General features: G+C 37.5%; 2 protein-coding genes across 5 annotated transcripts in view; both read left to right on the top strand.

Annotated features, from left to right (window-relative positions):
• Window positions 1-9,162, top strand: part of golga1 (golgin A1) — a 28,496-nt gene extending 19,334 nt beyond the window's left edge. For all 4 annotated transcript variants that reach the window (XM_040155547.1, XM_040155549.1, XM_040155548.1 and 1 more), the window contains 6 exons: window positions 726-886; window positions 2,636-2,794; window positions 2,931-2,990; window positions 5,045-5,269; window positions 5,432-5,518; window positions 6,468-9,162. In XM_040155547.1, the coding sequence (XP_040011481.1) occupies window positions 726-886; window positions 2,636-2,794; window positions 2,931-2,990; window positions 5,045-5,269; window positions 5,432-5,518; window positions 6,468-6,548 (773 nt within the window). In that variant the 3' untranslated portion in view covers window positions 6,549-9,162. The remainder of the gene's footprint in view (window positions 1-725; window positions 887-2,635; window positions 2,795-2,930; window positions 2,991-5,044; window positions 5,270-5,431; window positions 5,519-6,467) is intronic.
• Window positions 9,163-9,236: 74 nt separating this feature from the next.
• Window positions 9,237-11,974, top strand: rpl35 (ribosomal protein L35). The gene is made up of 4 exons (XM_040154293.1): window positions 9,237-9,367; window positions 9,895-10,031; window positions 10,572-10,653; window positions 11,776-11,974. The coding sequence occupies exons 1-4, from the start codon at window positions 9,365-9,367 to the stop codon at window positions 11,923-11,925; spliced, it is 372 nt and encodes a 123-aa protein (XP_040010227.1). The 5' UTR covers window positions 9,237-9,364; the 3' UTR covers window positions 11,926-11,974.
• Window positions 11,975-14,195: the final 2,221 nt, after the last annotated feature.

Raw genomic sequence — 14,195 nt, 5'->3', positions numbered from 1 at the left:
TTGCATCAATCAACTCCAGACCTTTTATCCGCTTAATTTGTCATGAATTAACAAGGGAATAGGCCACACCTGACCAAATTGTTGATTTGGCCGCTCCGAAAGTTTCTGCCATTTGTCTGAGGGGTTTGTTTTGTTAGGAACTAATGATGTCCTCATCGACAATCTCTTTGGACCACGTAATGAGAGCTCCAATGAACAACTACCAAATCCAAATTCAACATTTGAAATTAACTCCAGACCATTTATCTGCTTAATTTGTCATGAAATAACAAGGGAAAAGGCCGCACCTGGCAATCAAACTGAGTGTCAGTCAATTGTCCAATTACTGTTTAATCTCTGAAAATGATGGTCTATGTATAAAAATGGCTGTAATTCCTAAATGGTTAATGGAATATTTTTGTTAAACCCCTTGAATTAAAGCAGAAAGTCTACACTTCAATCACATCTTGATGGCTGTGTTTCAGATCCATTGTGGTGGTGTACAGAGGCAAAATTACAAAAACTGTGTCACTGTCCAAATACTTATGTACTTAAGTGTATAGGGAGTAGAAAAAATAATTCAAACTCTTAGAAAATACAATAATTGGTTAGTTTCAATGGGGTGCATGTCAATTCGTAGCATTGTCGGCTAAGAAAGTGGACTGAATGTCTGTACTTTGAATTTTGTTTTTCTTTTAGTCTTATTAGTGTCACTACTTTCCTGCATTTATGTATGTCTATTGCAGAGGTGCAGAGTCGGCAGGCATCATTGGTCCAGCTGCAGGAGGAGGTTGAGCGGCTGCTAGCCCAGCTGGAGCAGATCGAGCTGGACAGAGACTCCCAGTTGATCAGCCTGAGGAAGGAGCTACTCAGCCAGACACAGCAGCTAGATAGCTGTCAGGCACGGGTCAGCACTTACGCATTCAGTTAAAAATCTGTGAACATACTGTACATGCTCTCATATGGAACATACAGTGTTTTTCTAAAATAAGATATGGACTTGAACATTGAAATTAGTTCTCATGAACTATATAGATTATATATGCTGTATATAAGGACGGCTGGAGCTACTCTCACATGATCTGAATACCTTTGCATAACATATTACTATTTTGGTAAATTTTACTAATGCAGCAGGCAAAGTTAGTAAGTTGCTTGGAATTTTAGAGTGAAAATGTAATAGGCAGAGGCAAGTTGCCATTTTCTCAGCTGTAGCTGATTATACAGTAGAAATCAAAATTAGAGAACGATTCTTAAAAGCTAGATTTTTTTCTAAAATATTGGTGACATTATAATATTGCTCATAATTTGAATGAATATTAGCTGTGGATATACCACTATTCTACTACGATTTTTTTTTTTTTTAAATAACCAAGGCAATTCAACAAAAGCCTTTATATTATTGAAAATACAGCGATTAAAATAACACTAACCATTGTAGCAGAAAAGACGCTTACAGCTGATTTTTTTGATGATTACAGCTTTCACTATAGAGGCCCTTGCTTTTAATGACTTAAGCGCATCTGTGGCCACAGGACATCACCAATTTCGTACACTGCTCTGTTTGATCTTGTTCCATTTTTCTTACAGTCAATTTTTTAACTGTAGTGGGTTTCTTAGCCATAACTTCGCCAATGATCTTCTAGAGATTCTCGATTGAGTTCAGATCAGGACTCTGGGCTGGCCATTTCATTATTTCAATGTTCTCAGCTTCAAGGACGTGCTTTACCCGTTTTGCAGTGTGACAAGGTGCCATTGACTGTCTCTCATGCATTTGTCTTAACGTGGATGTGAATGAATTAGTATCATTGTAAGGCTTCAATATTGTAGAAATCACGCTTTTGGAACGACCAACTTCACTTGCAATGGCTGAAAGGGTCATCCGTCTGGCCTTCATCTGAACAACCTGCTGTCGCAGGGTTTCAGTCACCCTGGAGCGACTTGCCATCTAGCATAATGATTATGAGGGTTTGCCAGATAAATAGGGTTTGTCATATAATTCCGGCAATTAGCTCCAGGTGCCAGATTAACACCAATAAGTGTGAAGTATTCCAAAGTATTCTATAATTTTGATCACAGTTCTCTTTCAGATTTCTCATAGAAGTTTTTCATATTGTGATATAGAATATACTTTCCATACATCTGACCAGACAAAAGTGGAATACAGGGAAGACCAGTATTACATATTTGGAGCTCTCCTCATCTATGACAGAACCATTTGCAGTTGTTCAGAGTGATTAAAAAAATATTGATCCGTTGGGATTGGGCTGAGTTGGTAATTCTACAGAATTAATTAAAAAATGTTGCATCAATTAAATTTAATTAGCCTCACACTAAATTACAAATCAAAAATATACATTACTGTTTGCACACTCTGACATGTCTGTTCCAGCTCTGCTTCCATTTCTTACATACTACCAACATCATAATGAGCTGCTGTGGATTAAGACTACAGTTCGGCCTTAGAAACACTTGTTTTCATATCATGTATATTTTCATTTTTCTTTCGATGTTCTGTTGGCATAGTTTTGCACAAATTCAGTGCAGTAATTAGTTTTATAAATGTTATTAATTATTTCACATATTGAATATGTTGCCCACTAATTGATATGAATTGATGGTCAGTTCGGTCAGTGGTTTGGTGTGTTTTGTCCAGATCTTGTACCTGGAGGTGGAGGTGGAAACCCTGACAGAACAGCTTCACAGCCCTGAAGTGTGTGAGGAGGATCAAAACGGCAGTGTGACGGTGGATGATCTGGATCACATTCAGAAAGTCAACAGAGAGCTGGAGCAGCAGCTCAGTGACAAGAACAGGGTCAGCCACCTTTTATAGTCCAATTTTAATTTTACATCTAGCTTTAAATAACATAGCAGTTTTAGCTCCAAGCAGATACATTCTGTAGTTACATACATTGAAGTTAGTCGGTGTGATGGTGGTTGTTGTCTCACAGACCATCAAGCAGCTGCAGCAGAGACTGGCAGAACTGAAGAGGACGCTGCAGAAAGAACTGGTAAGACAAAATGAATAAAAGTTATGGTATTGTAGGAATATGACTTCATGTTGAAAATGTATTGTTTAAGGTAGTTGTTCTATTTTGTTTCTTACAAAATCAAAATGAAGCCATGTGATCTAGAGGATGTCATCTATACTTTTGTTACTTCTGACTGAGTCCAGTTTCACCAGCTAAAGTGTTTCTACCATAGTTTAAAAGTTCTCATAGGCATCTGACAAATGGAAACTTGCACAAACACAGTGCAAATTAAATCAGGAATATGAAAGTAGACCACCAAACTGATGTCATTCTGTAAAAGAATTGTATAATATTTAACTACATGATTTACTTAGAATATTAATTATTCTTTATTGGGTTTTGTAGCCAAACTACTGATTCATCTTAATTTGCACAAGAAAACAAACATGATTCTTAAAATTTGCATTTTATAATAATAAGAAGCATTTGTAATATTCTCCTTCTCCATGAATGTGAACAACACATAAGAAACACCATTCTGCCCAGTACACTACCAAAACTACTAACTATAGCTTTAAAAATGATCATACAATTGAATCAACTTCTCTCTGAGCATTAGACAATATTGCAGGACCATTAGGGCCGTGCATCTTTTTTTAAACCTTAAACATTTAACATTAAAAAAGGATGAATAAGATGCCATGTGAAAACTGACTTAACTAAAGAATTTGGAAACATAAGATGTACTTGGGACCTAACAAAGGACTAGGATGCATTGTGCTTCACAAATGCATCCCTTTTCAAAAAGGATAGTCTACCAATTTATTTTTGGCTTTTGTGAATAGGGTTGGGGTTTGATAACATTTTATTCAATCTGAATCCCGTATCCAGTTAGTCATGGCATTAGTGTTAGTTACAACCACTGATATGACCTGCCATTTTCATGTTAACCAGTAAGAGCGCCAATCAGTACTGGCTAAAAATGAAAAGCTGCTACCTGAATGTTGTTGTCACTGAGCTTTGCTAAGAGGGCCAAAACGAGGGCTCTGACACCAGAGTTAAATGGGTGTGGTTAGGATTTTATCAATTCTGCCACTCGTTAACGATGCTCATTGTCTATCCAGTACATTATTGATACTCTTTTCAGTTCTTTTTTTACTAAAAATAATGATTTTGAAAAATTATTATTATTTATTTATTATTTATACAATTATCATTTTTAAAAAAAGAATACATTCATAACAGGATTAGATTTTATTTATATTTTAAATATTATAAAATATAATTTCTAGAGCAGAAACAGCTAAGTTACAGTATAAATTCAAATTTAAAATTCAAATCTAAAATTTTAAATAAAATAAATAATAATTCTGACATTAAGACGTGTGCAAAGTATAAAAAGAATAAAGAACATGTAAATCTGTCTCTATCACTCATTCATTCTATGTTCTCCTCCCTCTTACTGCTGATGTAGATTCATTGCTGGGCAGGTACTGCTGGTAGAGGGAGGAGGGGCTGTCTCAGAGGGAAAGATATGTGACTAATGAGGCTTAACAGGCTATATAAAGTCAGCTTTCGTTTTAACTTGTTCATAGCAATTAGCTACTAGCCTAACACACTTGCTATGGTTAACACATGCTGGCGGTGGATGGGAGACTGCAGGCCAAGTTGAAAATATTTATTTTCTGCAAGTTTATAGTTGTTTAACAGGTCTTTTGATTAATTAATCTTTTTGACTTTTTAGTCACGAAGGTTTTATTGCGTGTACAGTGACAACCATAACACCAGAAACCATATTTTCAGATCTGCTAATCTTACTCATTGATCTTTTCAAGTACTGATAAAGCGCTCCTGGTCATTATTAATTAAGAACCGGTTTTGAATTGAGAGTCACTTGCATCAGTGCACCCAAATAATTTTTCACATTTTCACATTAATGTTCACTCTCATATATGAGCAAAATGCTCGCACTGTAGAGCCCAGACTATTGGACAGGATTGCACTGCATTGTGCAGAGGTTATTATTTTTCTGCTCTCTTACTGTAAACATAGATGAATATTGTATTTGCATTTCCTTTTTCTATGCTCTGTAGAAGCTAAAGCCTGAGCCAGAAGCTGAAGGGAAGGAGAAGTTGCTAGAAAGCCGAACAGAAAAACAAGAGAGGGTTTGTCCAGAGCCCCCCCTAGCATCTGTCCTGAGTCCCCCGACCTCCATCACCACCGTAACCAACACATCAGACCTCAGTGACTCACGGGAAATCAACTTTGAGTATCTCAAACATGTCGTCCTCAAGTTTATGTCATCCAGAGAGGCTGAGGTAAGTCCTCAGTGCTCATTTTGTAAATCTCTTTTATTTAAAACTTACCAAAACTTTTGTGTATAGCACTACAGGTCTGCCTGTTGTGTAAGGACGAAATGATTGACCTTGGCTCTGTTACAAAGCCAGTCTGAATTTGTGTTGTTTGTCTTGCTCTGTCAGGCATATCAGCTAATACGAGCTGTATCTGTGCTGCTTAACTTCACTCGGGAGGAAGAGGACTTGCTGAAGCAAACACTGGAGTACAAGGTTGGTATTTCAGTTATTGTATTCAGTCTTCAGCTTCTAAAAATTTATTTCATAACGGAAGACTGCCCTTTGAATTCCTGTGTATGTCAGTACAAAATTAAATTTACTGAAGCTTTGTTTCTTGAATATTTTTGTAACTATAATTCATACCAAAGTTTAGGGTGTTGCTATGATCATGGTGTAAAAGTCTTTCAATCATCATGGGGCACTAACTGAAACTAGGGATTGGAGCTGCAAATGCAGACCCTGAAAAGAACTGATTGGTCAAGATCAAGATATTTTCACAATGAGAGACAGGCAAGAACCAAAAACTTGACACATTCACATATTTTATTGTATTTAGAATTTGATCTTTGGTACGAATGAATTTCCCGTTAGGCCAAGGCAAGTTGTACAAGTTATGTATTTTTTAGCATGTAATGTCATGTCAAATTACTCCTGCTTTATGTCTGTCATGACACAGCCCTGTGATAACACATCATTGGCAGTTTTATGACTAATTTCTAATTGTTTTGGGTCCCCTTGTGTGACAACTGACAGCTAATTTTTTTTTTTTTTTTCTTTGTCTGATGTTGTCTTCCAGTGTGACTTGCAGCTCCACAGTATGAAGTTCTTTTAACTCTTGGCTGATAATTTTGTGAATAACACTTATGCTAATGATCACATCTCACAAATGTGCACCTCCTCATGAACAGGTGGCATTCATGAGGCTGGAACAAGCAATTTAGAACAAGTTTATGCAGATAAATTAGTTGGTAGGTGAACCCAGCTTGGAACACTTGAACAAACAAACCACACAGAAAAAAGCAGAAGAAGTTTAGGATAAGAATATGGAAATGTTCTTGAATTAGGCCCAATGTCTATTTAAATTAAAATGACCACCATATATATTAATTTGAGCTAGTTCTATTTTAGCCTGACCTGGCGACTGGTATGTTTTGTGTTTTAGATGTCCTGGTTTGGATCCAAGCCTTCTCCAAAAGGTATCATCCGGCCTTCAATCTCAGGCACTTCAACTCACTGGAGTTGATGAGCAGCAGAAAAAAGTGAAGCGATGGAGAGACAGGAACTAAAGGAACGCCTCCAAGAGGAAAAGGTCCTTCCTGCTTGGCTCCTATCACTGAGCGGGAATATAGCTTTAAACTTTAAACAACCGCCCACAGTTTTCTCTGACAATATGTGGCAAGGACTGTTGTTTTCTGCTGTGTAGGGACAGAGAAGGGCTGCACATTTTAAGGGATAAAGTCCTGTTCATAATAAGTTGTTGATTTTAAAATGACATTTTCTTGCCACTGGTTGAGGCAGACTAGTTTTTGACCAAATGTTATAGAGAGTAAACTGACAGACACATCATTCCCACTTGAGTTTAAAGTGTCCCAAGTTCCATTTTTCTTCCCTGACAAATGAAACAGATCTGATGTTTTCTAGTTGGTGAAAACAGAAAGAGTGAATTAATGTGTAAAAAAAAGGAGACACCACATCAGAAAGAAATAGCAGACTGACATGACTGTTTTTTACTTTATTTTGTATTTTGTTTTTTATTTTAGGAACTGCCTTATTTCTATGTGGATTCAAACTACACCTGTCACATCTGTTTTTGTTTGAAAAAGAAAGCAACCTGACTTGATGTGTCTTGATATGATTGATGATTTGAAAGTCAATCCAGTTAATCATGACTGATTTTCATCATTTTGCTTCCCACTATATCATTGAAACCAGCATTATAAGATGATCTAAACTAGAGCCCGAATGACAGAGATTTTTAGGGCAAAAATCAATACAGATATTTTAGAGTTTTAAAAAATATGATGATATTATTTTTTTATCATAAACACATTACACAGACCAACATTTTGCTAAGGATCCCTTAAATTTGATTAACCAAGATATGTATTGAGTAGTACATTTTATTTTTCGTTAGACAAATTATGAGACACAACACTTTCTAAATTGCCTTACATGCCTTACAGGCATTTCTGTAATGGCTTGGCACTAATCAGAACAGCTTTTTTTTTTTTTTTTTTTTTTTAAAGAACTGAAGATGTATGACTAATGGCTATCAAAACCTAACTCTTAGGCCATTTGACAGTTATTAATATGACTTAAGCCTCCCAGCAGACCATGCTCTCAGATCCCTTCTCTGTCACATAATTTGGCAGACTAATCTAACCATGGCTCTAACCTAAACCACCTATAAGCTAAAACATTTGACTAGGAGAGCTTGTTGAGAAAATGTCTCTTGAAAAGTCTTTTTACTGTACTGGGACTGGAAGAACAAAAATACCTGCTACAATTGATACAGTCCGTTCATGCAGACTGTTATAGGTCCATTAACACCAATATTAATGATATGGACTATATTTGACTGTTTGGATATTAATAACAATATGATAAAATAAGTAAATGGTATGTAAATGGTGACAGGAGGAAATGCTCTACCATTACCTGCCTTTGCTAATGTAAATGAAAGTACATTCCACATGTCTATTTATATATAGAAATATGTACATACAGTATGCACTGAGAACTTTATAAATCAATGGATGTAAATGGTTAAATGTGACCAGTTTGCAGTATTTATCATCATAGACCAGAACCCAGACATGTTTCACCCTCACCTTTTCACTCAGTCACACTGCCCATCACTATCCTCAGCCCCCCAGTGTGATGTCAGTCATAACATGATATTTATTTTTACATCAGTGGGAAGCCCAGGGAATCTGCATGCCTACTGTCAAACTGAATTGTTGACTCCCTAAAGCAGCCTGCTCAGTCCTTTACAATCTTTTCTTTTCCAAAGGCCAGAATATTCTGCATTTGTATTTAATCCAGTTATGTACATATAATGTTAAGCAGAAACACATCAGGGTGTTGTCTTTGGAAAATTATCAGTCACAGAAAAATGTATCACTGATATTTGTTTTTCATTTGAAGTTGTATCTGTTGAAATCATTCTTTGTATACTAGGATGCTGGAGTAAATTTAAGAATACAGAGATGTCATCATCCTGTGTTAATAATGAGAGGTAGAAGACCGATGTAGTCACCCAGACTGGGTAATATACTGTCTCCATGAGAATCAAAAGAAACGATTAATGCACTTTTTAACCTGATTGATTCTGCTGTGTTAAACCCTAAAACACAACTGTACAATCCCTACGGTAATTGTGTCTTTTGCGTTTTATGATTTAAGAATTGCTGCCCTTTCATTTTTCCCACATTTATTAATAATAAATCTGAAATGAACTGTCACCTCTTCTGGCTCCAAATCCTGCAGATTTGGTGAGAAAATAAAATTTTGTTTCATTTATCCATGCCGTTATACAAATGCTAATATTGAAAATTATTAGCGTTTGTTTACACACAGTGCATTTCCAGAGAAGTTTATTTGTGATATGGATGTTTTTCACAATTACCCTTATTTTAATACTGCATTTATTCACGCTTTCATCAGTATTTTTTTTTCTTAATACGGTGTGGAATATATCAATTTTTGTTTGTTGCAAATTTTGTGGTGGAGGGGGTTGAGGGTCTGGAAACATCACTTAATTGCAGAATGTAGAGAATATACTAAGTAGGTACATTTTCCAGTATTGTAATGTAACAATTAGAAACGACTTAATTTACCCGGTAATAATAAAATCGTACTTTTTTGATTTCTACGTTTTTTCTTACGTGTTGGTCATATATCGTGGTTAAGTTACTTCCCCAACGCTCCACTCGCCAGTGGCGCTGTTTGCACGTTGTCAAAGTGAAATATAAACTGACGAAAAAGAAATTCTCCGGAAGCTACTTTTTCTGAGCACGCGGTGCGTCCGGCCTTTCCAACAAGGCAGCGAGAAGGAACATGGTGAGGAGCTGATACTCTTCTATTAAATGTAGATTTTTTTCATGTTTATCGAAACTAAACCCCATCTGAAGTGTGCCATACGTACACATAAGCTTCCCAGATAGTCGCTCATACATGTGTTAATAAGTAGGCTGCTACCGGAATGGAATAAGATGTTATATTATAGACCGCTGGTACAGATTAACGCTGCTGAGCTGAGTTGCTAAAAGTAAGCTAATGAAGCTATGGCAGGCTATAGACAACCAGCTTGCTAAAATTGCTGTTTAAAGTTAACAGAAAACATGTTTAGCCAATGTGTCTTTGTAAACATTTGTATCAGGTAGCTATGAACAACAACAATAATAATAATATGATTAAACTAAGTCGGGAAGGCTGAAGAAGGATGTGGTAAAGGCGTAATCGGTCTGCTAACCTTAACGGGCTGTGTTTGGCTCGTATCGGGAAGAACAGCTCTATACCGAGGCGATTTTTCTTGTACTGATACCGTTTGCTGTCACCAACAAATGTTTATTTCTTTAATGGTCCAGGCCAAGATTAAGGCAAGAGATCTGCGGGGCAAGAAGAAGGAGGAGCTGCTCAAGCAGCTGGACGATCTGAAAAATGAGCTGTCCCAGCTCCGTGTGGCCAAGGTTACAGGCGGAGCTGCTTCCAAGCTCTCAAAGATGTACGTATTGTATGACAATTTTTTAATAGCGCTCAGGCACACGTTCCTACTAGTGGACCAGTCCAGATTTGACCTGACTGTCCATGGTTCTAAGTTCACAGTAGGTACAGGTGCTGTCTTAGGTGTCTGTACATATTGAGAGTCTAGCTCAGTGGTAGTGTGGGAGCCAGGAGGCTAGGGGAATAATTTGCTGTCTACCATGATCTTTACACTCTGCAATGGTTACTAATTTTACATTTGTGTCAGGTTTACTAGAACAATGTAGCTAATAGGTTTGGATTCTCTAAACTCTGCACTGCCACCACCACACAAGGAGGAAGTATAGATGGCAGTATTTTAAAATTTGTAAGTATTATGATTCAGTGGGGAGTTAAATATCTGCAGACTTTACCACACAGTGTACAGCAGTTGCCATGGACACATTTTTCCCTACATTGATTATCATGTGTTATGTACAGCTACATTTCCTGAAGCTAATTTGCCATAAAATCAAAATCTGGGATGCAAAAAAACTGTGTCTGACTTTACTGGTCTTCACAGTCGTGTTGTCCGCAAGTCCATCGCCAGAGTCCTGACTGTAATCAACCAGACACAGAAGGAGAACCTGAGGAAGTTCTACAAGGTGAGAGCAATGAGAAGCCTTAGATTTTACTAACACAGCTCCTCATTCAACATACAAAGGCATGGCTGCTTGGAGCTTGGAACTTTTCCTGTTTGGTTCTCTGGTCTATGATGATATATTTGTTGAGCTGATGTTTTGCTGATGCATTCACAACTGCTTACCAAAAGACTGAGACTTTATGAGGAACATTTAGGTAATTTAATCAATTACTACGTGTACATTGACTGCAGTAATTCTACTTGAAACTTTATTTTGATTTGGATGTTCACTGAGGTTTTTAATTAAATTATTTTATTGTTTCAGTCACCACACTGTAGACAAAAGGCCCAGTTGTATCTTTTTAACACCAAAGTTAGCACGTATATGCAGGTTTTTTGAATGCGGGTAAACCTGCTTAAAAAGGTGATTGACTCCTGTCCTATTGCCAGTAGATGAGTTTGTCTTTTTTTTGGGGGGGGGGTTCCCCTTGTTGTCACGTTTGACACCACAAATGCACTGGAAAACAGGGTTAGTAAAAGCAGTATTGAGGCCAGTGACTACGTTAAGGCAGTTATTTACTTACTCTCACCTTGCTGTCTTGCCAGTGTTGCATCTTGCCATGTTGCATACGAAGAATAAAATTGCCACTGCACATTGATCCCATAGACTGCAAAAAACAAATGTTCCCAGCTATTTACGTATGTTTATAGCATCCCTTTGGAAAATGGGAGACATTAGAGTGAGTACCGACTCTGACCATAGTCAGGTAAAGGTGCAGAAAGTGCGGCAACATCCCTATTCAGAGGAATGTGTTAGATTGGAAAGACTGCAGTCAGTGTAAATGTAGTGAACATGACAATGTGAGTGTGTTCTCCCCTTCTGAGCCAGGACATGTCATGTGTCCTAGTGACAGCAGATTATTGAAATAACGTAGACATGACATGTAAGGCTTTGGGGCAAATGCATGAAAATACTAAAACGCTTTCATTTTTATATACCCAGAATATAAAACAAGTTACATGACAAGTGTCAAACCTTTCTAAATCTTTACAGCAGTTTTTCCTGACCTTAACTTTAGTTTTTATTCTGAGGGGGGAAAAAAGAGATATTCAGCTCTACTGAAATCATTTTCATTTCTTTCAGGGTAAGAAGTACAAGCCCCTGGATCTGAGACCCAAGAAGACCAGAGCCCTGCGCCGCCGGCTCAACAAGCATGAAGAGAGTCTGCGGACCAAGAAACAGCAGAGGAAAGACCTCCTCTACTCCATCCGCAAATTTGCAGTCAAAGCATAGAGGCTTTTTCTATTGACTAAATAAAATCTGTGTTTAAAAAAAAAAAAAACCAAGAATCACCTGTGTCGTATTTCCTCCATAAACATCAGTATGCTGACACTTGGGTCACACTTAAAAGCAGTACCTCTTTAAAGCTAGTAGCTGCTGTGGTGTTAGGATTGTACATTCTTCCTCTGCCATTCTAAGTCTAATGAATCAATGAGAGCATGTGTCTTATACTTTTAGCTTTTGTTTGGTTGATTAGTGTAGAGCTGGGAAAACTAGCTGCAGATCTTGCATAAGCTAGTGTTTTTCAAAGATAGATATACATAGATAGATATAGAAATTGTATAAAGGGATACAGCCAGAATACCCCTGGAGATAAGTCAGGGAAAATATGTGGTTCCCCGCAACTTGAAACCAATTCTCCATGTCTCCAAGAGCTTTACACATTTTTTGATGATTGCTGCATTTAGTGAATTACACACAGTTGACTGACGTTACACCATTGGTCGGCCAGCCTAATGTTGGAGTTATCCCATTAGCCATTGCTCTTTCAAAACCAATTGGGGCAAACAGATTCTATTGTGTCATCAGGGGGTGTTTACAGGCAGTGTTGCCAGCTTAGCACCTTTGTTGCTAGATCTGCCAATCTTTAGCGCCTGTTTTTTTACAAAAGCACCCAGCAACAAATCTGGCGACTTTTTGGACAAACCTTAGCTACTTCCAATTAAAGAACGTTGCCAGTATTGCCCCACGAGTTTGGGGTCGGGGTTTCCTTCTGCAGGCACACCTCTCTATGCGTCTCATTCAATTGACTGCACAGCAGCTGACATAGATGTAAATGAGTTTCTAAATTTTTCTCTAAGAGATCATTTTATAAGTAAATAAAGCCAAAATCACAGCACGGCCGTTGTATTTAACTTCCGTGTATGGTGATTTTGTCAGAAGACATTGCAGATATAAAATCAGGATTTTAGCAGTTTAGAGCAGCAGTTTGGAAAAGGCTTGGAAGTGAGTGTTGGTTAACATGTAGTCTTAATGGGCCGCATATCAGGCACTATTTCATACTAGTTCAATTTCTGACAACAGAAAATAAAAAACATGCAAATTCGAAAAGCTTTATTTGGAATTCGGCTGTATTAAACTACTGTATATGCGAGCACAGAGTAGGAGAGAAACAAACAGATAAAGGATGGTCCAGCCATATACTTGGTTTTGACGTAGTTTTGTTTTAGCATGTTTTCCTCGTCTCTTGCCTCATCCAAGCTCCGCCAAGAAGTCAGGCTGCAACAACTGCAAATGCATCATGAAGAATTGGAGTGGGGTGATAAACCTGAAAGCCATGGGGGATGCAGATGGTTTCCTGGGGCATTTGAAGCCTGTCAGCAGGGAACATGCCAGTCATTGCTGAGATCCTCCTGTCTTTCAGCCCCTGCCGGCCCTTCTCACAACCAGAGGACCTGATAGGTCCTAACATACCAACAACATGCCTTATTGTTAGGTACAATAGACTGTGCAGAGAAATCACAATATATGACTGTGTGGTTATGCTGATTTTTCCAGCCTTGCCACTAAACACTTTGTTGGTAACTTTTCAGCTGCATTCAGTCACACCTTCCATTTTCACTTCATTTCCCTCTCTCTGTAACTGTGCAAGGACTGTGACTTTTGCCCTTCCACTTTTCACTATGATTCTTATGCCATAAGAAAAGAAAGTTATTCCACAATTATTCCTCAATTTACTGCACAATGATCTGAACACACATGGAACATTTGCAATGTCAATGCAAATGTTGACACTCAGTTCTCACCAAATTTAATACTATTTTGATCCAAATTGAACATTATTTAATAAATTGCTAACTTGCTTGTTTAAGACTAATGCTGGTGATATAATAAGATTTTATGTCAAGAAATCCCATTTTACATACAAAAACCAACAATGTGTTAATTTGTCTCTCAATAGCTCCTGATTTTCCTACCTTGTCTGTGGCACTCAGCCCTAAGCCCAGTGTTTCCTGACTGAAGAGGTAAATCTATAAAAACAGGTCACAAATACATGGTTTATTCTTAAAAAAGGCTCAGTAATTTCCTAAGCTGGTCACTGTAGTTTTTAGCAAACTTTACTAAAACAGGAGGACATTATATTTGTTGAGGAGTATTTTCAGTAGTGCATTAACACACATTTAGTGCCCAAGTGAGTATAAGAATAAGATACTGTACTTCAGGCTTTGGATACACACACAATACTTGTTTTTAGAATCAATTTATTGCTGGTTTTGGTCTTT

This window comes from Xiphias gladius, chromosome 19 (genome assembly GCF_016859285.1).
Source record: "Xiphias gladius isolate SHS-SW01 ecotype Sanya breed wild chromosome 19, ASM1685928v1, whole genome shotgun sequence".
Taxonomy (NCBI): domain Eukaryota; kingdom Metazoa; phylum Chordata; class Actinopteri; order Istiophoriformes; family Xiphiidae; genus Xiphias; species Xiphias gladius.
This window is presented reverse-complemented; position numbering and strand designations above follow the sequence as displayed.